The following is a 26797-nucleotide window of genomic DNA, read 5'->3' as shown; positions in this document are numbered from 1 at the left end:
AAAGTAGGCCGGGCGCAGTGGCTCATGCCTGTACTCCCAGCACTTTAGGAGGCTGAGGCGGGTGGATCATGAGGTTAGGAGTTCAAGAAAAAAGAAAGTAGTTTGAGTGAAATAAAAGCAAAAACACATTTCAGAATTAGTGGAGTGCTGCTAGGCTTTACTCAGGGAAATTTCTAAAAAGAAAAATGTTCTGAGTTTCTACCTGAAAAACTAGAGAAAGAAGCACAAATTAAATACAAAGGAAGCAGGAGAAAGGAAATAGCTATCAAAACAGAAATCAGTTAAACAGAAAAAAAAAAAACTTAAAAGAACAGTAAAATCGATCAACTCTAGCTAAGTTGACTAAGAGAAAGAAAACACAAATTCCCATTATCTGGACTGAGAGATTTCTGTAGTGATATTACCAGATTCCACAAGTTAATAGGGAATATATGAACAACTTCATGCCATTAAACTCGACAGCTTAGATGAAACGGACAAACTTCAAAGACACAAATTGCCAAAGCTAACTCAGGAAAAAATAGATAACCTGATAGCCCTACATAGTTAATTCCCTTATCACTGTGAAAACTCTAGGCCCATATGGCTTGGTTAGAGATTCCTACCAAATGTTTAAGGAAGAAATAATACAATTTCTATGTAAACCTTTCCAGAAAATTTAAGAGAAAAGAAATCATTCTTAACTCATTCTATGAGGTCAGCATTATAATTATCAGACAAAGATATTACAATAAAATAAAACCTACAGACTAGTATGTCTCACAAACATAAATGCAGAATTTCTCGATTTTAGCAAATTGAATCTAACTATGGGATAATAGAGCAAGTGAGCTTTATTCTTAGAATGCAGAACTAGTATAATATTACAAAGTTAATCAGTATAATTCACTGTATTGAAAATCAGTACATGTCAGTTGATGAAAAGGGGAAGAAAAACCCAGCATCTATTCCTGATAAAAAAAAAATCTCAGCAAACTAGGAATAGAGGAAGGAAACTTTCTCAAGCTGAGAAAGGGCATCTGCAAAAATACTACAGCTAGCATTATTCGTATTGGTGAAAGGCTAAATCATGTTACCTCTGAGATCGAGAAGATGACAGGGATATCAACTTTCACCACAACTATTCAACTTTGTACTTGGAGACTGTAGCCTATAGCAGTCAGATAATAAAAAGAAATTAAAGTCATTCAGATTGGAAAGAAAGCAGTGAAACTTTTAATTTGTAAATGACATGATAATCTACATAGAAAAACTGAAGGAATCTACAAAACTAATAGACTAGTAAATGAGTTTAGCAAGTCACAGGTTACAAGGTCGATATACAAAAATCAATTATATTTCTGTATAGCAGCAATGAACAGTCCAAAATTGAAATTTAAAAATACCCTGTATTCAAGAATGTTAGGTATAATTGGGAAAAAATAATGGGGAAAAAAAAAAAGAAAAATAGCATTTAGAATAGCATTAAAAAATATATATGAAATGCTAGAAATATCACTTAGAATAGCATTAAAAACATGAAATACTTAGGGATAAATCTGACAAAGGAAGTGAAAGAGTTGTACACTGAAACCTGCAAAATACTGCTAAGAGAAATTGACCTAAATAAGCAGGAGATACATGTTGTTTATGGGCTGGAAAACTCAATATTGTTAAAATGTCACTTCTCTCCAGGTGTATCTAGAGATTCTGTTCAATTCCAGCAGGATTTTTAAATCAAAGAGTTTATTCTAAAATTTGAATGGAAGTGCAAAAGACCTGGAGTAATCAAAATAACTCACTAAAACAAAGTTGGAGGGCTCACACTGTCTTATTTCAAGACTAAAAAAGCTACAGTTGTTAAAACAGTATGGTGTTAATGTAAAGATAGACAAATATACTAATGGAACAGATTGCAGAGTGCAGAAATAGACCTACACATGTGTGGAACATTAATTTTTGACAAAGGCATAAATGCATTTGTGAAGAAAGAAGGTAGTTGTTTCAACAATTGGTGCTGAAACTATTTAGTAGGCAGAAAGTTAGGACTCAGACTTCATACCATATGTAAAAATTAACTCAAAATGGATCACATAGCCAAATGTAAAATCTAAAATTATAAAGTTGACAGAAGAAAATCTTTGTGACCTTGGGTTAGGCAAATAATTTTTGGATGTTCTGCCAGAAGCACACTTCATTAAAAACAAAAATTGAAAAATTGGAATTCATCAAAATTAAAACCTCTTCAGAAGACACTGTTAGAAGAATGAAAAAGGCAAACCACAAACCGGGAGAAAGTTGCAAAGATCTGATAAAAGACTGCATCTAGAATATATAAAGAATGCTTAAAATTTAACAGTAAGAAACAATCTAGTAAAGAGTGGGCAAGGTATTTGTAGATGCATTTCACTAAAGGAGATAGGCAGATGTCAAATAAGCACTTGCAAAGATGTTAATCATTTGGAAATTGTAAAGTAAAACCATAAGGAGATTCCACCACACAGCTATTAGAGTGGCTAAAATTGAAAATTTTGACTATACCAAATGTTGACAAGGATACATAGCAGCTGAAACTGTTGGTGGGAATATAAGATGATACAACCACTTTGGAAAACAGTTTGCCAGCTTCTTAAACTAAACTCGAACCAGCCATTTGATCTAGCCATCCCACTCCTAAGTATTTACCCAAGAGAACAAAAAATACATGTTCATGAAAAGACTTTTGCCTGAATGTTCATAGCAGCTTTATTTGTAAATAGCCCAGATGCATGGATAAACCAATTGTAGTACATCCATGTAACAGAATACTACTCAACAATTAAAAAAAAAAAACAACTGCACAGCATGGATGAACCTCAAAGTGATTATGTTGAGCAAAAGAAGCCAGACTAGAAAGAGCACACAGTATATGATTCTATTTGCACAAAACTCTAGAAAACAAAGCTAATCCATAATTACAGAAAGCAGATCAGCGGTTGCTTTAGAGTTGGTAAAGATGCGTAGGGGGAAGGGGGGGTGGGTGGGGGAAGGGTGGCGGGGTAAAGGGAGGGGACCACAAAGGGGCATAAAGAAGCTTTTGGTGGTTACAGATACGTTCACTATCATAATGGTTTCATGAGTGTGTAAATATGTGTCACATTACCTACTTTAAATATGTGGACTTCATTGTATATCATTTGTAACTCAATAGTGAATAAGAAAAGACTCTTCATGTACCAACTGGGGCAAATGTGGCTTAGAAACCATAACGCACCCAGAAAGGCCATTGGAAGGCTAGATTGCAATACTTGAAATACATAATTGAAATTCAGTGATTATCTTCTACTCTGTGTGGGCAAGTCCGCACTTGAGGATGTAGAGAAACTAGAGTGTGCTGAGAGAGGAGTGAGCAGGCTGACATAGAAATTCAAAACTACTGTAAGGAACAGTTGAATGACCTGAAGATGTGAGGTGCAGCCTAGGGAGAAGAGTTGAGCAGAGTAAGGTTGTAGGGCGGAGGGAGTCACTGTAGCTCTTAGTAATATGTATTTGGGAGACCATATCATATGACAGTAGAATTAGAACTGACGGTGGCAGGAGGTAGAATTCAGACCCGTGAGTGGAATTAAAGCAGGAAGCCCAGTTTTGTCTTGATATTAGGAAAAACAGTAAGTGGAAGTTGGCTTTTTCAGAAGATAGCAAGTTTTTTGTTTCTTCAACAAAACAAAAACCTTGGAGAGGTATTGGCATGGGCTAGTGACCACTTAGTTAAGTGTACTAGAAGGAATTCAAGCTTTGCATCTTTGACACATCCTTACATTGATATTCCACCATACTTTGCAAGGTGCCTTTTTATAGAGTCCCCCATCTTATTTTGAGATAGAATTGGTTCTCGTTTCTCGTGATCCAGATGAAGAAAGCTGTTATTTGCTAGGTAAGCTGTTACATTAGAGTCAAAGATAGAATTCACACCTAGCTCTGCCAAACCCATGGTAAAATTATGCCTTTTTCCACTTTATTCATTATAACCCTGGGCTTTTTCTATTCATTTCTTGTGATCTTATAGACAGAATGATAAATATAACATTTAAGCATTTATTCCTTTATTTGTAATGTGTTGTATTTGTTTTATATGATCCACAGTTACCACATTAAGAATCATGTATGATACAAATAGATTAGTCTCTTAGGAACTATGCCACAGCTTTTAAAAGAATTCACACAAAACTAATTTTCTTACATTTTAAAAAAGCAGTTAATCTTACCATCCTTATTTTTAGGTGACTGGGGGACAGGGGTGGGTGGGACGTAGTCTTTCACTGCCAACAACCTAACAGATGTGGTATATGTGATGACTGTTTACACACTTCTTGCCCACCACATGCTGTATAAAGGAGGTATGGCTGTCTTCCTCAGCTTATAGGTGGTTCCCTTCCTCACAATGAATGCTTGTGTTCACAGGGTTGAATAGCTATATTCACTCATTTCATGAGAGGAGTAAGTTTGCTAACATATTTAAGAGGGGGAAAGGGAGTAACCTTTTCATAGCATGGCCATTTAGCAGTGACTCATGGTTACTAAACTTGTTTAGAGTAATCTTGGACACCAGAAGGTTATTAATAGACTTTTCTTAATCCGTAATCGTTCAGCTTAGAATACTCACACATTTTCTTTAGTGAAGAGGTCGGGGTGGGGGAGGTAAAAAGCATTTATCACTGGAATTAATGTGATAATAAAAATTATTCTTATTATCAAATACTTGGCACGAACAGTATCTGTCAGTTCACTTTTAGATTCCATTTCACATCTGTGTCTTCATTTACTTTGATATAGAACTTTTCTTTTTTCAACAAGGTCATTTAATCTCTTCTTTTAGAATCAATTGATATTTCAAGCAGTAAATATAAATTGGTAAATACTTAGGGGCTCTTGTTTAAAATGATTCTTTTGCTAAAGATTGGGTTTAAAGAAACTTAAAAAAAAAAAAAATTTAAGCCTCCCCATTCCTCCCAAATCTGAGCTCTTTGAGTCATTTCTTTTCCTTTTCTTTCTTTCTTTTTTTCTTTTTTTTTTTTTTGAGACAGAGTCTATCTCTGTCTACAGGCTGGAGTGCAGTGGTATGATCTTGGCTCATAGTAACCTCCACCTCCCAGGTTCAAGTGATTCTCCTGCCTCAGCCTCCCAAGTAGCTGGGATTACAGGCATGCGCTGCCACACCTGGCTATTTTTTTTTTTTTTTTTTTTTTAGTAGAGACGGAGTTTCACCATGTTGGCTAGGATGATCTCAATCTCCTGACCTTGTGATCCGGTTCACCTCAGCCTCCCAAAGTGCTGGGATTACAGGGGTGAGCCACAGTGCCTGGCCTCTTTGAGGCCCGCTGGCCGGCCTGCCTGCCTGCCCGCCCGCCTTCCAACCTTCCTCTCCTCTTTCCTTCCCTCCCTCTTGTTGCCCAGGCTGGAGTGCAATGGTGTGACCTCAGTTCATTGCAACTTCTGCTCCCCCGGGTTAAAGCAGTTCTCCTGCCTCAGCCTCCTGAGTGGTAGGAATTACAGGCGCCTGCCACCACACTTGGCTAATTTTTGTATTTTTAGTAGAGATGGGTTTTCACCATGTTGGCCAGGCTGATCTCGAACTCCTGACCTCAGATGATCTACCAATCTCGCCCTCCCAAAGTGCTGGGAGTAGAGGCATGAGCCACCACACCCAGCCTCTTTGAGGGCTCTCTTAATAATAACTAGTTACATGTAAGTTAGAATCAATTCAGTTACGTAAACTAATGAACACAGGCATAGAAAATTTTGCTACGTAGATCCCTTCAAAATTTTTCTAAAAAGATGACTTTATCAACATTGGTGCACATTGGAGTTAATGTTTTTTTCATGCATAGGTCCCTTTTGTCATAGTTTACTGTACTTACTTGTATCGGCATCTCTTGCAAGAGATCCCCAGTTTGATTGAATCCACAGACATTTTAGTGCCTCTCTGTCTGGGCAGATAGGCATAGGAGTCAAACTTTGTCTCTGTTCTTAAAGAATTTATAATCTAGTAGAAGAAATACACATGTGAATAATGTAATATAGAGGGACTTGGATACGTGGGTAAAATTCTGTGGGAATCGGTAGGATGAAGCACTTAATGTCTGTCAGAGACAGGTATAGAGATGACATTAGGTTTGAAGTGACATTTAAGCTGGTTTTTAAGGTTTTGGGCAGCAGAGAGTGAAAGGGAACAGACTATGGCATGTTCAGAAAACAGTGACAAGTTCAGTGTGACTTAAGGGGTGGAGATAAAGAGGAATGGTAGGAAGTAAGGCTAGAGGTACAAGCTTTGGTAGAATGAAAAGGGCCTTGTAGACAACCTAAGGGTATACTGAGGGGGAGTGCAAGAGGTCTTATGCTATAGAAGTCTTCTTATGTTGCTTTGCTTTGTTTATTTTGAAATTAATTAATTCACAGGAAGTCACGGAAATGAGTACAGGAGAACCCATGTACCCTTCACCCATGTCCCCATGGTAACCTCTCACATAACTATATACAATATCAAAACCAGAGCATTGACACTGGTACAGTCCACAGACCTTGTTCAGATTTCACCAGTTTTGCAATTGGTGTGGGTGTGCATATAGCTCTATGCAATTGTATCACACTTCTATAGCCACTGTTACACTCATAATATAGAACTGTTTTATCACCACCTTTCTTGCTACCCCTTATAGCCAGACCCGTCTCCCCTATCCCTAACCCCTGATGGCAACCACTAATCTGTTCTCCAAGTCTATATATTTTATTACTTCAAGAATGTTATATAAATAGAATCATATAGTGTGTAAACTTTTAAGATGAGCTTTCTTCCACTCAGCATCATTCCCATGAGATCCATGCAAGTGATTGTGAGTGTCAATAGTTCATTGCTCTGGAGAAATAAGTAGGTTGTGGTTCCAGGTGCTCTTTCTCCCTTCATCCAATTTTTTTTGTTTTTAAGATAGCATTTTGCTCTTGTTGCCCAGGCTGGAGTGCAATGGCGCGATCTCGGCTTACTGTAACCTCCGCCTCCCTGTTTCAAGCAATTCTCCTGCTTCAGTTTCCCAAGTAGCAGGGATTACAGGCATGTGCCACCACCCCCTGGCTAATTTTGTATTTTTAATAGAGATAGGGTTTCTCCATGTTGGTCAGGTTGGTCTCGACCTCCCGACCTCAGGTGATCTGCCCATCTGGGCCTCCCAAAGTGCTAGGATTACAGGTGTGAGCCAGCGCGCCTGGCCCCTTCATCCACTTTTTTAGTTTTACTTTATACTAACTAGTATATTGGAATTCTGCATTGGGTAGTGGGGAAGTGTGTGTGTGTGTGTGTGTGTGTGTGTGTGCGCGCGCGCGCGCGCGAAATATCTTTCCTTCATAAATGCTAATTTATTTCTATATCTATACAAAGTCATGTTCTAATATATATGTTTATTTTCCAAAAAAGCAGAAAATACAAGACTATAAAGAAAAAAGCTCATCCTTAATTCAGAACCATATGAAACAACTACTGTTAACATGGTGGGGATTCTCATTCCTATTCTGTCTTGCTCTCTGTCTCTCTGGGGTAAAGAAGTAAATGAGTATGGGGTCATACTGTCCTGGAACCTGTTTTTTTTTTTTTTTTCTTTTTAAAGATTTTGGATTTATTGGTCTTTGATAGTGACTTTTACCAACTTGAGAATCAAATTTCTACAAATAGTGGTAAAATTTAACTTTAAAGTCATCGTAGCCTGTTTTTGTTTTTGTTTTCTAATGTCTTTTCATGTTCATATAGATCTCAACTTTTGTTTTGTTTTGAGATGGAATCCCACTCTGTCACCTAGGCTGGAGTGCAGTAGCATAATCTCTTCACTGCAACCTCTATCTCCCAGGTTTAAGTAATTCTTGTGCCTCAGCTTCTCAGGTAGCTGGGATTACAGGTGGTCAGCTGATTTTTGTATTCTTACTAGAGATGGGATTTCACCATGTTGGCCAGGCTGGTCTCAAACTCCTGACCTCAAGTATCTGCCACCTTGACCTCCCAAAGTGCTGGAATTACAGGTATGAGCCACCGCACGCTGCCCTCAATTATTTTTAAAGCCTACCATGGTTTTTCCATTTTATGGATATATCATGATGAAACTAGTTCAGTGGGTGACTTTTACTTCTAATTCTTTGCTATTGTAAATAACACTGCATGTACTTACCTTTATGTACTTGTCTGTTTCCATAGAGTAAATTCCTAAAAGTATAATTCACAGGAAGTTGCAGAAATGAGTCAGAGGGCTTGTAGCTTTTAAAGCTCTTCGGTAACATTTTGCCAGATTACCCTCCAGTAAAATTGTACCAATTTATTTTCCTACCAATAGTGTATCTAAAGGACTTTGCCTCTCATAAGAGGGAAGAATATTTTATCCTTTTAAGATTATTACTATTACTATGAAATAGAATCTTGTGTAAGGTTTTTAATGTCTGACTTAGCCATTTCTATACTTCAACCATGTTACTATGTTTGTCTTTAAGTGTGCTTTCTATATTGAGGTTAGTCTTCCTACTAACTACTAAAAATTGGGGACAATGAAGCGGGCAGCCCAGTCGTATCTCACCAAGTATAGTCCTGTCCCTCCATCTGGGAGTAGCCTTCTTGTCACCTTATGTTTCCTAATGTAAGGCTGGTTTAGATCTACTGAGTGCTTGGGTCCAGGAGAGGAATGTTGGGACAGGCTGTGAGTACTTCAGGGACGTGGTATAGAAGCACTAATGGATATGTGAGCTGTCTTCTCGAGTCTTCTGAAACTGTACTTTTGTATCACTATTTTTTATCAACAGTTGCCTCTAGTGACAATAAAATAGTGCACTGATAGGTACTGTGGAAATACTGGATTTAAGTCAAGAGAGTTTAAATGAAATCTCCAGAGCTTTTGGTGATCTCTAAAAAGGCCATTCGTACTAATGTTTGGCTTGCTAATTGCTTGTTTCCCCACCCTCTTTTATTTTTTAATGGGAAAGCAGGTAGTGGAAAGTCTCATAGTCTTAGTGCTACTTGAAGAGGTTATTATGGACTCTATCCTTAGAAACTTGAAGTCCTGTTACATATTACTTAACAACAGTGATACATTCCGAAAAATGCATCATTAGGCGATTTCCTCCAGCCTGTTGCCCCTGGGCTACCAATCTATATAACATGTTACTTACACTGAATGCTGTAGGCAGTTGGAACACAATGGCAAGTATTTGTTTATTTAAACATAGAAAAGGTACAGCAAAAATATGGTATTATATCTGTGGGATCACTGTTGTCTGTGTGGTCTGCTGTTAGGTGGCATGTGACTCTAGTTACCTGTGTCCTCACCCTCGGAGGGAAAGCAGTTTAGTTCTGATATTGTTACTAGTGAGGTGAGCATTAAGTGTGAACTTTGGGGTATTGGTTACTATATAAGTTGATCCTATAACTTAAATATTTTATTTTTTAAAATTAAGTGTAATTAAAAATGAAGTTATCATTTGATCATATGTGAAAGTCAGGCTTCACAGTTTAGAATGAATATGCCTGGCCCCATGGGACATAGGGACTTCACCTCTCAACTCAGAGCCTTGATCTGAGAGTCTCTGCCACGCCCAGACTCTTTCCTCTATGTGCTGTGCTCTTTTGGAGCCTCCACACTCCCACCACATACGGCTGCTCTGCGCAGCCACACAGGGTGAAGCACTTCTCAGAAGCTTACTAATGTCCTTTATCTGAATCAAAATCCAATTCAGGATCACACACTACTAAGGAGATAACTAGGAACTGAAACAAAACTTTATACCTCTCTCCCAGACAAGTCAGCAGTAAGGGATGCTCCGTATCACTTTCCAGGCATGTGAGTGGGTTTGTTGTAAGGGGGCCTGTTCTGTCATGTCTTTCTTTTTCACCATGTATTTATAAAATGGTTGGCAGCTGTTGATAAAGCAGTCTGCCCGTGAAACGCAATGTGAGGCTAACTGGTCCATAGAAGTGTAGCATCTGTGTCTCGGAACACCATATTCAACTGAGGAAACTTCCCAGACAATGCAGTCAGTTAACAAAATCAAGTCATTCCATGTGTAAATCTCCATCTTAAGTGCTTTCCAAAGCCCTTGAATATGTGAGGGAGATGAGAGGTACATGTGAGAGTTATAGCACTACAAGGTCAGTGACTGAAATAAGGTCACAGCTGCTGGAGGCATCAGAGGAGGAGAGAGTCGTGGCAGGGAGAAGAGTCTGGATGCAGGAGCTCTAAAAGTGGAGAGAAGGAGGTGAGCACTCAGGCTTTTAGGTTAGCTTGAGTAGAAACAGAGATGCCCAGGGTGAGGATAGGAATGTAGATGACTGGGCAAAAGAGAATTGAAGACTTTTATTTGGAATTTAAGATCTTAACAAAATGGAGTGGGTCTCAGGGGTCATCTGGTCCAGCTCCCTTAATTATCAGGTGATCCAGTAATACCCGACAGGTTTCCATGAGGCCACACAACTGGTACAATTGCAAAGGGGTCCCTGAGTCAAAGCCAACCTCTATTTTGCCCTTTCTCCACCGCATAGAGAGAGAGCCATCAGCCTTGGAACTAAAGTAGAATGCCCCTTACCTGTGAAGAAAAGGCAAAAAGAGGACTGACGAACTTCTCAGACTTAGAAAATGGTTTTGAAGAAGAGCTTTCACCCAGCCTCCCTAAATGTTAACATCTTTTATAACCACGGGAGAATGATAAAAACACAGAAAATAACATTGGTATAATACTATTAACTAATGCACAGGTCTTTTTAAGTTTCATCAGTTGTCCTACTAATATCGTTTTTCTGAACCAAAATCTGATTCAGGATCACACATTACATCTCCCTAGGGCTCCTTTGATCTGGAACAGTTCCTCAGTCTTTCTTATGACTTTTATGACCTTGGTACTTCTGAGAAATACTAGCCAGCTATTTTATAGAGTGTCCCTTGATTTAGGTTTGGCTGATGTTTCTTCATGACTCAGTGTCAATTATGCATTTGCAAGAATACCACAGAAGTGAAGTACCCTTTTCAGTGCATCATTTCAGGAGGCAGAGATGTCAATACTCTCATTACTGACGATGTTCAGTCACATCACTTGGTTAAGGTGGTGTCTACTGGAAAATTACTATTTTTCCTTTTGTCATTAATTAGTATCTTGGGGCAGGCTCAGTGGCTCATACCTGTAATCCCAACACTTTGAGAGGCTGAGGTGGGTGGATAACTTGAGTTCAGGAGTTTGAGACCAGCCTGGCCAACATGGCGAGGCTCTGTTGCTACAGAAAATTTAAAACTTGGCCAGACGTGGCGGTGCATACCTGTAGTCCCAGCTACTCAGGAGTCTGAGGTGGGAGGATCACTTGACCCTGGGAGGTCAAGGCTGCAGTGAGACATGATTGCATCACTGCATTCCACCTGGGTGAAAGAGCAGAACCCGGTCTCAAGAAAAATAAGTATCTTGTGGGAACGGGTTATCTCCTCTAAAAGTTTGTCAAGTGATTGTGAGTGTGTTGCCAGGTTTGAGAGAGGATGCAGAAATACATCAAGATGGAGTGAGGAAGTCGAAAATGTTTTGATTAGAAAGTCTTGTGTTAATATAGAAGGAGTGAAGCTAGATGTTCAGATAAAGGAGTAAAGAGAGACTGACGGCTCTTGAGAAAAGTGAAGCAGTTTTGAAATATTTGCTCCTGGGAGTTAGTGGTTGGAAATCAACCCAGTTTAAAGGAATACTGAGCTGCTTTGAAGTTGAATGCCATGGTGTATTGGTGAACCAAATGTGCACAAGTTCTGTCACTTTTTCTACAATGCTCAGAAATTTGGGAGCTCAAGTAGAGAAAGTTTTGAATAAAGCACATTCAAGGTTGTATAGGGGAACCAGGAGACATGAGCTGCTAGCATGAGTGGCCCTGAAATGTGCAGTCTTGGCAGGACAGAGAATGTGGTCGTAAGGGGTCAGTGGATTAGGTGACGTGATGATTCAGCAGCTTGAAAAGGATACAGTGTTTGGAGGAGCTGTAAGTGTGAATACCTTACTCAGTAGGTGTGAGGGCACAGATGGAGGTGGAAGATGAGGAGGATGTGGTTAGAAGGCAGATAACATATTGACATAATGCCTGCAGGCCAGAGTTGGGGCCCCAGGCCTAGTCACTAATGCGAGCTCCCATGGAGGGAACCCAAGTCAAAACTAAACAAGAACAACCAAGTTTTTGTTTTTGTTTTTTTGAGACAGAGTCTCGCTCTGTCACCCAGGCTGGAGTGCAGTGGCACAAACTTGTCTTGCTGCAACTTCTGCCTCCCAGGTTCAAGAGATTCTTGTCACTCAGCCTCCCGAGTAGCTGGGGCTATAGGTGCATGCCACTGTACCTGGCTAATTTTTGCATTTTTTAGTAGAGATGGAGTTTTGCCATGTTGGCCAGGTTGGTCTCAAACTCCTGACCTCAGGTGATCTGTCTACCTCGGCCTCCCAAAGTGCTGGGATTACAGTCATGAGCCACCACACCCAGCCACAACCAAGTTTATTTGTTCTGTGTGTGGCATCTTCAATTAGTAAATACTTGCTGAATTGCCTTCTCTTGTGAAACACTTATTAAAATTTTCTGATCATTTTTTGGTAATATTTGGGTATTTTTTAAAGCTTTTTGTTTAATCAGCTTATAATTGTCCATAGTTATGTGGTTATTTGTCAGAAATAAATCTTTAAAATGTTGGGGGGGGATGTCTTGTGGGGAGGGATGAAAAAGGAGAAATGGAGGAAGAAATCAGTGAGTACCAACATAATGAGCATTTGATCTATATAATTTACCTCATCTTTTTCTTTTTTACATAAAAGTAGAATGTGAATTGTAAGAAAAAATATTCAAACAAGTCTGAAATGGAGCAAGAGAAAACATTCTTAACTCTGCCTCACAGGTAGACAACCATACTGAGTTTGGTATGTATTCTCCCAGAGTATTTTCTCTGTGAGACCACAAGGAGTTAGTTAAATTGAGCACAAGGCAAATCACAACCAAACTTACCTTTGAAAACCCCTTAATTGTCCATACAGAGCAGTAAACAGTGTGGGCGTACTATGACTCAAGATTTCCAACACCGCGAGTGTTTCCTCCAGCATTGAAACAGACTGCTCTTTCTTCAGTGGAGCACCAGATGCAGTTGTTGGCTTTCACTGGGCTCATCTTGAGGACATGTCCACACTGTGAGCTGTGGGTGCACACCGAGACCCAAGCTCGGGGCATATGCTCATTAAGTAAAATGGCTAGCGTTGAATCACTCAGCCAGTCTCTTTCCTTGCTCACTGCTGTAACTCTTTGTTAGGAAGACATTTGCTTGTAATTATTTAGCTGGCTCCCTTCCTTTAAACTGCAGTTACGTTTTCACATCTCTGGTGATTTATTTCTTTGCCCATTCTTACAGGAAAGTCTGTTCTTGTCTAGTTTTTTTTTTTTTTTTTTTGAGACAGAGTCTCTCTGTCACTCTGCCACCCAGTGACACCATCTCAGCTCACTGCAGCCTCCGCACCGCCCCATACCCCTGGCCCCCAGGCTCAAGCAGTCCTCCCACCTCAGCCTCCCAAGTAGCTGGGACCGTAGGCATGCACCACCATCCTGGCTAATTTTTTGTATTTTTAGTAGAGATGAGGTCTCACCATGTTTTCCAGGCTGGTCTCGAACTCCCGAGTTCAAGCCATCCACCCACCTTGGCCTCCCAAAGTGCTGGGATTACAGCTGTCAGCCATTATACCCATTCTTGTCCAGTATTGAACAGAGATTCTGATTTTTCAGTTCTAATATTTTTCCTTTTCTGTCAATGACTAAAAGATTTGCTCAGTTATGATCTTGCTTTGCCTGTTCAATGATCCAACAGCAGCCTGGAGGAAGTTAAGAGGTGGGAGTCCAAGTCGGGTCCCTTCCTTCCCGCATGTTTCCAGGCATAAACCAGGTAGGCTGTGCCCTGTTCTTTTTCTGGCCAGAGTTAAGTGTATTGCACAGTCTTTGTTTGGTGTAGCTACGTTTCTTTCTGGGTTCTGCTGAGATCTCTTCCCTTAGCTTTCTTAGTGAGATGTTAAAGGTTGTGCTTCCTTTAGGTCCCTGTATCAACTCAATATTCTACTTCATTTCTTGAGACAGAGCCTGGCTCTCTCACCCAGGCTGGAGTGCAGTGTGCAATCCTGGCTCACTGCAACCTCCACCACCCTGGCTCAAGCAATCCTCCTACCTCAGCTTCCAGAGTAGCTAGGACTACAGGCACGTGCCACCATGGCTGGCTAATTTTTGTAATTTTTCTAGAGACAGGGTTTCACCATGTTGGCCAGGCTGGTCTCTTAACTCCTGGACTGAAGCGATCCTCCGCCTCGGCCTCCCGAAGTGCTGGGATTACAGGTGTGAGCCACCATGGCCTGCCTTAATTAAACATAGGAAGCCTTTGACTTTATGGTGTGATAACATCACATTTCCCTACATCCAGTTGTATTCTGGATTTTATATCCCTGTGATCAGGAATGCTGATGTTCAGCCATTCATCAATAATTTATGAAGCATTTTAAGCAACGGCAATGTCTTAATCATATTTATGTTATGAAAAGATAATTCTGGGTGTGATGTGGAGAATGCATCCCCTTTAGGCCCCCTACAATCCAAAGAAACCAATTAGTACACTATATATTAATCTAGGCAAGAGTTATGGGAACTTTGATTTGGGTGGTGATGGTAGAGAGGAGGATAAATGGATGGATTTGGGAGTCAGTGATGAATTAGATATTGGGGCAAGGTGAAGAAGAGGGGAGAGTTGAAGATGACTCCCAAGTTTCTGACGTGTAATAACATCAGTAGTGGTATCATCACTTGAAACAGGGAACAAGGAGGGATACCAGGCACTAGGGCAAGATCTTGGGTTCTATTTTAGATGTATTCGATTTGAGATACCCTGAGACATTACAAGTGGAGACATTTGAGACGTTTTGAGAAGGCTGCACAAAGGTACTGATAAGGCCTGGGAGAAAAGAACTGGATTAGAGATAGGAATCTATGAACCATCTGCATTTAACTGTTAATTAAAGTAGTGGGTGTGTATGAAATCACCAAAGAAGAGTGTAGAGAATGAGAAGGAGGCCTAGAACCCTGCCTTGAGGGATTCCCTGTGTTTAAATGGCCTAGGGTGAATGAGGCAAAAAGGAGACAGAGAAGGAGCAACCAGAGAGTAAGGAGGGAAAATAAGGATGGTGGTGAGTCACAGAGGACTGGAAGAATGGTTTTTAGAGGAGGGTGTAATCAGCAATTTCGAATCCTGTGGAAAGTTCAGGTGTAATAAAGACACAAAATTGTATTTAATGGCATGCAGGTCATTGACTAGAGCCAAAAGAATTGGGCTGAAGAGTAAATGAGGAAAAAAACATGCACCATTGTAAATGCAGGCAAATGTTTTGAGAGATTTAATTATGAGGTGTGGGTAGTAGCTGAGAGAGAGTTGTAGAATCTAAAGAGGGCTTATGTGATTTTGTCAAGTGGAGTCTTGATCAAGTTTAAAACTGATAGGAAGAAATTAGGTGAGGGGAGATTGACTCTATGAGGAGATGAGGTTACAGGCAGGGTGAGTTCCTAAGAAGGCATGGGGATGGGGAGATCCAAAAGTAGGTGAGGATTAATGTAGGTGATGGGTGCTGTGTCAGCTGGTGAGGGAATTCCAGTCCATGACAGCATTCAACTCAGAAGTACAATAAATATTTTTATTTTCTCATGGTCAGGAAATAGGAAAGAAATAGTATAATTTTATCAAAGTATTTGACAAAAGACCTTTTGAATATAACTTGGAAATAGTTGCATATATACAGGACTGAGCAGCCCTGCCCCAAGATTTGTAGTAGATCATTACTGAAAGGAGCATGATGATTCAAAGGCATGATGATGGGCTCTATTTATGCATCATTTCTTTCCAGCATTTTGGTCATTGATTGAGGCAGGTCATGGGAGGCACGCATATGAGATTCTCATATGATACAAATGTGAGAGCAGTAGCTAATACATTGGATGGCCATCAGAATCCAGAGTTACCTCCATAATCTTGAATGATGGGCTGATAATAAGATTAAATTAAACAGAAGAGTTACAGTCTTCATTGCAGTGTCATTCACCCCAGTTTAACATTTGGAAAGACCTGTCTTTACTAATCAGTATCTGTGAAAGCCAAAGACTTTCTGTTCACTGTAAGCTCTCCCTTAGTCAGTTATACAGTATAATTGCAAAAATTCTTAAAAGGTAGCCTTGGGCTACACTAACATTTGTAATGGAGGAGTGGTGGTCTGGTGTCTTCTGCATTGTACCATTCTGGATAGGGCTGAAATGTTAGCTCTGCCTTTCTTAGGAGGTTAATCAAAGAACCTGTGGGGAGGTTTTCTGAAGAAGATGACAATTTAGGGAATTTAGGCAAGCTGCCTTCAAATACAAGATTTATGTGGAAGAAAAGTTAAAATATTGCCTGATCTGCAGTATAAACCCAGGGCCAGCCAACAGTGTAGTGAAGCAATGGTTGTCTGATTATAAATTTGTCTAACACTCTCTGATTCTGAATTCTGCTAATCCTGCATTACTGGAAATATAAGGTAAAGCAATGTGATTTGGTAGGAAGGTTAGAAGTTTACGTAACTGAGTACCATGAAACTATATGATCCTCTAAGTACTATTAAATGCTGAGGTTTTGTGAATCTGTGCAAAGTAATCTCCCTGAAGTATATCTCTGATCATAAATGCTTCAGTTTATATAAGTTTTTATAGCCTTTATGTTACATCTTTTTAATACTCTACTTCGGTCTCCTTCATTGGTTTATTAGCTATAAATCTTTTTGTTTTGGGGTTTTTTTAAGTGGTTGCTTTTAGGGCTTATAGTATACACCTTTAACTTACTATAGTCCATCTTCAGGAAATATACTACTTCAGTTACTATAAGAACCTGACAACAGTATACCTGTATACCTCTATTACCCCTCTTTGAGCTATTGTTACCATATGTTATTGTTCTACTTACTTATAATGCCAGAATACATTGTTATTTTTGCTTTAAAAAGCCATTTGTCTTTTAAATAATAGGGAAATTTTTGTTTAATATTTACTCACGTTACTATCTCCATTGCTTTTCATTGCTTTGTGTATTTACAGATTTTCATGTTGAATCATTTTTCTTCAGCCAGTAGGACTCCCTTAAATATTTCGTGAAGTACAAGTCTTCTGGTGATGAAATTTTTCTACTTTTCTGTGTCTCAAAAACTTTTTATTCTGCCTTTGTTTTTGAAAGATATTTTTGCTAGGTATAAGATTCTAAGATGACAGTTTGGTTGTGTTTTTCAGTATTTTAACAATGTTCCTCCACTATCTTTTGACTTGCATCATTTCTGTCAAGAAGTCTGTTGTTCTTTGATTCTTTGTCCATAATATTTTTTCCTCTGGCTACTTTTAAGATTCTCTCTTTATCACTGAATTTAGGCAATTTGATTATTCTATACCTTGGTATTGTCTTCCTGTTTCTCGTGGTTGGGATTTTTTAATGTTTTGGCTCTATGGAATTACAGTTTTTATTAAATTTGGAAAACACTCATCCATTATGTCTTCAAATATTTTGTCTGCCCTTCCGTCTCCTTTGGGGACTGCAGCTACATATCTGTGAGATTGCTTAATGTTATCCCCTAGCTCACTAATGAGATGTCCTTTTTTTCCCCGAGTTTCATTTTAGATAGTTTGTAGGCTCTCTCTTTGTGTTTACTAAGAGAGAGCCTACAAACTATCTAAACTTTATGTTACTATTCTTCTGTACTATCTAATCTGCTATTAATCCCATCTGGTATAATTTTTATCTTAGACCTTGTAGTTTTGTTTCTAAGTGTTTTGCTCAGGTGTTTTTTATGGCTTTTGTTTCTCTACTTAACATGTTACATTTTTCTTGAACATATTGAATACAGTAGTAGTAAATATTTTAATGTCCTTGTTGAGTAATTCTGCCTCTGTGCCATTTCTACAGCTGTTTCTGTTGATTAGTTCTTCTCATTATTATTAGTCATGTTTTCCAGTTTTGGTCCTTTCCAGGATTGCTGTTAAGCTTTGTTGGGCAGGACCAGAGCAGGGTTTGACCTAGGATTAATTTTGTGTAACTACTGAGGCAAAACCCCCTGAGTACTTGCTTGATGACTGATGAATATGAGGTTTCCATTAGGCTGGTAGGAAACAAGAGCTATTTCCAGCCCTGTGTGAGCGCCAAGGTCCTGATCCCTAGCCTTGGCTACTTTCCGTACACACGTGGTTATCAGTACTCAGTTAAAGACATGAGTGGGCTCTGCAAGTCTCTGCCATGCTCTTTCTGTGCAGTTCTCACCTCTCTGCCACTCTGCCCTGTAAACTCTAGTCTTCTTGGCTTCCCCCTCCTTGTGCTGTGGCCCAGCAAGAAACTGGGGTAATTATGAAGTTCCCCTCATTTGTTTCCTTCTCTCAGGGATCGCTGTCTTGTGCTGCCTGAAGTCCAGTATTTAAAAGTCATTGTTTCGGCTAGGGACGGTGGCTCACACCTGTAATCCCAGCACAAGTTGGGCAGAGTGCTTGAGCCCGGGAGTTTGAGACCAGCCTGAGCAAGATGGCAAAACCCTATCTGTACTGAAAATACAAAAATTGGTCTGGCATGGTGGCACACACCTCTGGTCCCAGGTACCCAGGAGGCTAAGGCAGGAGGATTGCTTAAATCCAGTAAGTTGAGGCTGCAGTAAGCTGTGATCACACCACTGCACTCCAGGCCTGGGCAACAGTGCGAAACTCTGTCTCAAAAAAAAAAAAAAACAGTCGTTTCACATATCTTACCCTACTTATTAGTCTTTTGCATGGGGAATGGTAAATCTGGCCCTTATTCCTCTGTCTTGAGCAGAAGTAGAAGCTCTTTAATGACTTTTTATCTATCACTAACACCTTAGCTTTGCACTCAGAGCCATTTTCTGCTCACTCTCCCTTATTCCCACCACATTTTCTGTGATAGGCTGTGTACTTTCCCTTCTCCCTCATCCCTAGCTCATGCCATCTGTCAGAATCTCTTCATTCTTAGGAATTAGCCCACTTGCCTCTTAGGTGATGTTTGTCTCCCACTTGAGGAACTGAAGCTTTCTCCCTGTTTTGTTTCTGCCGTACATAAATACGGTTTTCAGTGTTTGGCTGTCTTTGTTTTGCACATGCTGGCCTTCCTGTGGAGTATGCATGCTGGTCCCCATGTGCACGCGTGTGTAGCACTCAGCCCCTGAGGGCAAGGATGGAGCTTGCCCACTTTGCTTCTTGTTCATAGGTCCATGGGTCTATAATATAGAGGTGTGATTTGACAAATGTTGATGTGTTATATGTTTGTTAAAGTGAATTGTTTTTTCTCCTCTTCCCCAATCCCTCTCTCTAAAATTAGGCTACAGAAGAAGTTTCCAAAAATCTGGTTGCCATGAAAGAAATTCTGTATGGCACAAATGAAAAAGAGCCTCAGACAGAAGCAGTGGCTCAGCTTGCTCAAGAACTCTATAATAGTGGGCTCCTTAGCACCCTGGTAGCCGATTTACAGCTCATTGACTTTGAGGTAAGAAATCAGTTTCTTATTTTTTAAAAACAGTACCCTATTTATAATCCTTTTCCATACGTTTTCTCTTTTGGAACATCTTAAGATTCCTGTTGGGCTCTTGGCTCAAGGTTACTGACCTCGAATGTCAGCATGCCTGGGCTGCCTGCCTAATTAGCAGAGCAAAGCCAGGAACCCAAGGGTGTTTCAGGCTTGGGACAGGGTTCCTCTCTCTGTTTCATCACATTGGATGTGGAGTTTCTTAGCTAGTCATTATGCCCTTTCATTTAGGTTGTATTTAATAAACAGCTGCTCTTTAGATCACTGTCGTGTTCTGATAATTCACTGGCCCTTGGCTTTCAAGGAATAAACAATCTAAAGACAACTATAGAATATTAGAATTTCAGAGGCAGATACAGTCTTAGAGAACATCCAGTTATATCTTTTCTTTACCTGCTAATTCATTGTAACCAGAGATCATGTGTATTTCGTTTACTTAGCACTGCTTTTAAATTTTAAATTAGTATAATACTTAAGTGGCAGGAGATTTTATACACAGGTCTGCATTTCTGGCTTCTCTTGAAAAATTTGACTCCAGCAATATTGGGTCTGTAGTCCTACTTGGCTCTTCACCTAGACCAGAGTAGCAACACAGGGCATCCACACTTGTGTTTGCTGGAGACGGCACAGCTTACTTCTGTCTCAGGGCCCATTTGTGTCTCCTGCCCAGCCCTGGTAGGCATTTGAGATTGTTTCCCAAGTTAATACAGTTGGATCACGCCATGTTAAATATTTAGTGAATTTGACAGTGAGAATAATGATCCTGGATACCATCTGAGTAGTCGAGACGCATATATGGTCATGAAGCACTGTGGCATGGCCATACCTCTTTAACTCTTTGTCATCCGTGTGCTTTGTTTTAAGCCCCAGTGTTTGTCAGCCTGAGTGAATGGATGTCTGTACAGGTGCTTGAAAGGCAGGCACATGTTCCAGGGGAGAAAGTGACAGATGTACAGTCAGATTAAATTTTGGAAAAGGATGAGAGGGTATGGTTCATAAGTTGAGTTTAATACTGATAATAAAAGAAAATAAAATTTTATTTCTGTCCTATAGAGCAGATAGAACTGCAATATTTCCATTTATATAGCTGATTTCATGTATTTTTAATAATGTATCAAATTCCAAAAGCAATTTTTATTTCCTCTGCAAAGTTGGGGATGTAGTGGAACATCTGGGTTCCTTCTCCTTTGTCTGCCTCCACCAGACCTGGACACTGAATTTAATACATGTCAACTTAAAAGACAAGTGTGCCCTTAAGGCTGGGTCTTAGAGATTGCCATTACTGCTCCTGAGCTAGTGCAGGATGATCTCTGTGCTTTAGGTATATGCTGGAAAGTTAGCATTTCACTCACTCTCCTATGGGCTTGTTGGCCTTGTAAGAAGTGGCGGTTCAGAAACGCCGCTTGAAGTCCAGTTCTCTCCATTTGTTAATTTCTTGTGCAGCTTTCTGATTGTAAGATTCACTGGATACTTAGTGCCTTCATTATTAATCTATATAAAGTCTTCCCTAAATAGGCCTAGTTTAATTGGGAAATAGATGTACTTGCCATTAAAGCTCAGCTTTATACAGAATTAATATAGAGGCAGAGTATATTTTCCTTTCCTTCCATCACTGTAAAAGGAAAGCACATATAATGTTCCCAGTATAAGCATCTTATTTGAAGCTGCTTGTTCCATTTGGCTGGAATTCAGATCCCTTAGACTGTTAGCATTGCAGAGTTTTGTTTCTCATATCAGAGTCAGCATGATCCTGAGAGTTAGAAATGGTTGAAATTATATGTGGAATATAGTCAACACATTTGTCAACACATTGTTCATGTTAAAAGTAGTATGCTAGTAAACTTAGAATTTGGAATTACAAATGAAGAGATAAAATAATGTCTATGAATGTGTTAAAGTCATATTCAGTCATAACAATAAATACAATCACTTTATTCGAGTTCATTTGGGAGGGTGAATGGGCATTTTGATGTTTAGTCAGGAAAACATGTTAATGATTGTATTCCTAATAGGGCAAAAAAGACGTGGCTCAAATTTTCAACAATATTCTCAGAAGACAAATTGGTACAAGAACTCCTACTGTTGAATACATCTGCACCCAACAGAATATTTTGTTCATGTTATTGAAAGGGTATGTACAATATAATAAAATTCGTATTATTAGTTGAACATAAAGGAAAGGTTGCCTTGGGAAAAAAGCAGGATGCTGAATGTGGGAAGCATTTTTTCTGTAATTGAGTCAGATAATTTTTCCACAGATTTTGAACACATTTTCCTCCTTGAAATTCAATCTCTGAGCTAAATTGAATTTGAAAATACCCTATAGATGGGAGTTTAGAATTAGATGAATTCTGAGCTTTTAAATTCACAAATTCAGCATGACTGAAGGAAAAAAAATAATCCTCTGTGGTCTTATTTCTGTTCTCTAGGATTTTAAAAAGTAGGAATTCATTGAAGTATTAGTTAAGTTATATATTGAAAGACATCTCCTTTGGACATAATATGCACACCATAAAACAGTAAAAGCTGCCCCTTAAGTGGAGCATGATTTCTCTACAGCTTTACTTTGTTGAGTCAGCAAAGTACATGTTTATGAATTAGTGCCCTTTGATTTTTACCTCTGTGTGTCCACTTACTTATCCATATAATTTGGCAATTCACAATGCATCTTCCTGGAATTACTACTGGTCTAAGCAGGCATTAATGTTTGGGTGGTCTTGTCAGTTTAAAAGCAGAGAAAAACAAAAAAGCCTAAAGACTGAACCATAGAAACAAATGCCCTTCTCCCTGATGAGGCTTCTTGACTGACAAGGTAAACTCCTGCTGTTTCCCACCAGAGTCGTGTGCCAGCCCAAGTATGGTGTGCATCTGTTTGTCCCAGCATTGGTGGGGTCCGTTCTATTAAGTTGGTGGGTAGGCATGTTCCTGACGTGACCACTGGCGTGAATCAGCTTGCTGTCCTCCTCCTGGCTTTATAGCTTGCCTCAGTCTGATTCACATCTCTGCGGTTTAACACTTCCCTCAAGTTCAAACTTGTTTAGACAAAGCATGAGTCAGTGCCTGTGTTGCACGCCAGCATTCTGCTTCCCTCTTTCTCTAACCATCTGTGTTACTTCTTCAGATGTTGGGCTACAGAACTTTTGGCATCTAACTTTTTGTTGTATCAATTCAGAGTTGTATGTGTAAACACATAGTGGGTAGTGTGAAACTTTGGTGTTCTTAGAGCAGCTTTCAGGTGCCTTTGTGTATTTTTAAAGCCCATATTTCCTTTTCCATAGAAACCAGTGATTATTCAAATCAGTATATTAGTTAGCTGCTGACATTTTCACCTGAGAGTAATCAGAGGCATGACATAAATGTTGTTAAATGACATGTAAAGAAAGACTTTTGAGATACAATTTACAGTTTGGAGCTCTCACCTACGCTGTCCAGGGCAGACACTTCCAGCCAGGAGGTAGCGTGGAGAATGCAACTGGTGGATCAACCAGAAGCCCTGCCCACCACCTTTGTTGTGAAACATGTACATACAACTAGAGGGAATAATGTGACATACCAGTTCCTACCCTAAACCCACTTCAGCAGTTAGGAATGTTCTGTCGTTCTTGTTCCTTGCCTCCTTTTTCGTCCGACACGTGACATCATCTCAGTATGTGTCCCTAGTACACAGTACGAAACACAGTATAACACAGTTATGATACCGTTTGCAAACCTGATGTATATTGCCCAATTTTCAGATTTCCTCAATTTTCACAAAAAGAGCATTTTACAGTTAGTTTATTTAATATTAGTTCCAGGCTGAGCGTGGTGGCTCAACCTGTAATCCTGTAATCCCAGCATTTGGGAGGCCAAGGCGGGTGGATCACTTGAGCCCAGGAGTTTGAGACCAGCCTGGGCAACATGGTGAAACACTGTCTCTACTAAAAATATAAAAATTAGCTGGGCGTGGTGGCGCACACTTGTAATTCCAGCTATTTGAGAAGCTAAGGCACAAGAATCACTTGAACCCACGAGGCAGAGGTTGCAGTGAGCCAAGATTGCACCACTGCACTCCAGCCTGGGCGACAGAGCAAGACTTGGTCTCAAAAAAAAAAAAGGTTCCAAGCAAGGTCCACAAACTAAATTTGGTTAATAGAACTCTGAGCTCTCTTTTGATCTATAACAGTTAATATTATGCCATTTCTTTGTTGAAGCCTGGATTGCTTGTTTTGTAGAAAAATCATATATTTTCTATTTTAGACTTGCATTTCTGTTGCTTCTTGAATGTGTTCCACTATCTACTATCAATTTAAGTGGTGGATAGTTAGATCTGGCTTTTTTATTAGATTCAGATTCACTTTGGTGGGGGCAAGGTGGGGAGGAAGTTCATAGATGGTGGTGTGTGCTTCATATCGGGTGACACTGGTTATCCCATTTCTGGTGATGTTTGGATTGACCAGTGGATGTAGGTATTGTCAGTCTGTAATCTGCCCATTACAAAATTCTCATTGACCTTTCACTAATGGTTTTAGTTTCCATTGAGAATCATTGCCTAGATTCAGAATGGCAGTTTCCCAATTGTGTTATTTCTTCTTCATATAATTGTTTATATAAAGAAGAACCCTTCCTTTTTTTGATGACTTAGTGATGTCAAAATATTATCTCATTTTTTAGTATAATAGGGTATTATTTTTTAGTATAATCAGTTGGTGATAGGACCACTTCCTTAGATAAACATTGAGTTGTTTTAAGGGTCATTATAAACTCAAGGTTTTTTTGTTGTTGTTTTTATTGTTTTTTTAAAGACGGGGTTTCACCATGTTGGTCAGGCTGGTCTTGAACTCCCGACCTCAGGTGATCCGCCCGCCTTGGCCTCCAAAGTGCTTGGATTACAGGCATGAGCCACCATGCCTGTCCTTAAACTCAAGTTTTTTTAAAAAATATATTTGATATGTCTCAGTCCCTTCCAGTCATTACTTTCTTGTGTCCAGATTACCCCATCTTTGGCCATTGGGAGCTCCTTGAAGTTGGCTTCTGTGTTCTTTTGGCAAGGCCCCGTCAGTTTGTGATAGCTTCCTTGCTTTCTGGCATAGGATAACCATCTTGCTCGTTTTGTACGAGTCCTGCCAGACCTGGAAACAGCTGTTTCTTCAAGGAGCCCTGTGAACGGCATTTTAAGATTTTTGTACTTTTGTTGATTAATTTAGACCGCTTCCATATAATGTGATTCTCTTCTTAAGCTGCAAGTGCTTCTGTGTTAGATATTTATTTGGAGGGCTATGCTGCTAATATTAGCATGCATTTGAAGTCTTACTGCTAGTGTTAGACTACATTTGGAGGCGATAGGATTTTTTTTACTGGCATTTTACATGTTAATGTGCTGTTCACTCTAGTGCTCACAGGTTATACAGCATAACTGTTTGCCTTGTACTTATTGGTTTATGGTTTAATCATTTAGACAAGCTTGACAAGCCTCCATCAAAACCTGCTCAACTTGTTATACCAAACTATCTTACCCTTGTCCTTCCTGCCTACTAAATATCAGCAAAGATGACTTGTATGATCAGCCATTTTGTAAGCAGGTATTTCCATCAAGTAAGAGCCGGTCAGCACCCTAGCTTCATCCCTCTACTGATGCCAAGGAGTATGTGCTTTATCTTGTTGAGGACCTATGATGAGCATATGTGTAAGAGGATACTACTACTAGATAACAAGTTAGTACTACAGGATTTCCGAGAATAAAATGTGATTTGGGTTAATAAGGCAAGGGTTGATAAAAAGGAATGAGACTTGAGATTGGAGCTCCTAGTAGTTTAGAATTTACATAGGCAGAAAAGAGAGAGAAGGCATCCTAATGGCATATGACTGGGAACAAAGGTACAGGGGCAGTAATGAATATACCATGATTGGCAGCAATAAGGAGAGAATTGGAAAGTTGTATGGCAGGGTGGGAGGTGGCGTTGTGCTAGAACAGGAGATCCGATGGGGGAAGACTGGACAGTAAGTCCAGAAGTTACTTGATTAGCTAGAAGAAATTATTTTAAGCTTCTGAGCTGGAAATGCTGTTGATACACTTGTGTGTTGGGTAGATTTATTACCACAGAGCTTGAACAAGGATGCTGACTAGGAAGCATTTGTAGTTGTCCAGGTATGAATTAGTGTAACAGTGGGAATGGATAAAAGGAAATGAAACTAAAGATAATCAGAGAAATAGTTTTAAAAGCCTTTGAAGGCTTTTAAAACCTGACATTGAAGGTGAGAAGATTTGGAGTAAAGAAGGAAAGGTTTAGGACTGGGCTGTGCAATATAGTAGCTACCAACCAGATTAATTAATTTAAATTAAATAATAGTTAAGATTCAACCCCACAGTCACACTAGACAAACTTCAGGTGCTCAGTAGCTGTATGTGGCCAGTATTACCACAATGAACAGCACAGATACAGAATATGGAAATTTCTGTGAGACCTGGTTTAGAACTGTATAACTGAAACAAAATAATGACACCAAATTATAGAAATGAGGAAGCAGGGGAGTTGAGGGGGTGATTTTTTGGAGGGGGATGAGATTTGATTTGAGACACGTTGAGTTTATAGTAGCCCTTTAACTGAAATTGTCCATAGTCAACAGAAAATGCCTAACTCTAATTCAGGGGTAGAGGCAGAGGTGGGGTTAGTAGTCGTGGTGGGAGCCATGAGATTGTATGGGCTTTCAGTAGCAGGTTGTAGGCTACAGGTAAAGACCTCAGCCAGGCAAGAAATAGGAACAGTCAGAGAGATAAAAAGAAGAACCATGAAAGGGTTTGGTTTGGTTTTTACAGCACTGTCGGGACACTTAAGTAGAAGAATCTATTTAGCCAAGGGAATCTTTGCTGGGCGATTAGTTATTTCACTAGCATGTTGGGAAACGGAATGTGACTACAAGAAACTAGAGGAGAATGTGAGGTGGAAAGAGCCAATGTGTGCAGCTGGAGAGGAAGTAGAAGAGAGTGACATGTTTGAGGGGGCGGCAGAGTCCAGTCAGAGGGCTTGTGCATGTTGAAGGGGAAAGGCCTCTCTTGCTTGGCTGAGAGGTATTCTCACTAATGGTAGGGGAAGAAGCAGTGAGAGACGCTGGGATGAGCACAGAGAAGGCTGTGTGCAGAGAGCTGATGAGGGGGGCCGCCTGCTCCATGGCCCCTAGGCTCTCTGATGGGGACACTGTGAAGTCCTCAGGAGGAGGCTTATCAGCTTGGTAGT

The 26797-nt window shown here is 39.8% G+C and overlaps 1 protein-coding gene across 1 annotated transcript in view; it reads left to right on the top strand.

The window, feature by feature from the left end:
* CAB39 (calcium binding protein 39) overlaps positions 1-26797 on the top strand; it is a 103398-nt gene that overhangs the window by 57828 nt on the left and 18773 nt on the right. The window contains exons 3-4 of the mRNA XM_021676868.2: positions 19383-19547; positions 21599-21717. Of these exons, the coding sequence (XP_021532543.1) occupies positions 19383-19547; positions 21599-21717 (284 nt within the window). The remainder of the gene's footprint in view (positions 1-19382; positions 19548-21598; positions 21718-26797) is intronic.

Source organism: Aotus nancymaae, unplaced genomic scaffold (assembly GCF_030222135.1).
Source record: "Aotus nancymaae isolate 86718 unplaced genomic scaffold, 86718_ANA_hifiasm-v0.15.2.pri h1tg000008l, whole genome shotgun sequence".
In the NCBI taxonomy this organism is placed as follows: domain Eukaryota; kingdom Metazoa; phylum Chordata; class Mammalia; order Primates; family Aotidae; genus Aotus; species Aotus nancymaae.
The sequence above is the reverse complement of the archived record's forward strand: the minus strand, read 5'-3'. Positions and strand labels throughout refer to the sequence as shown.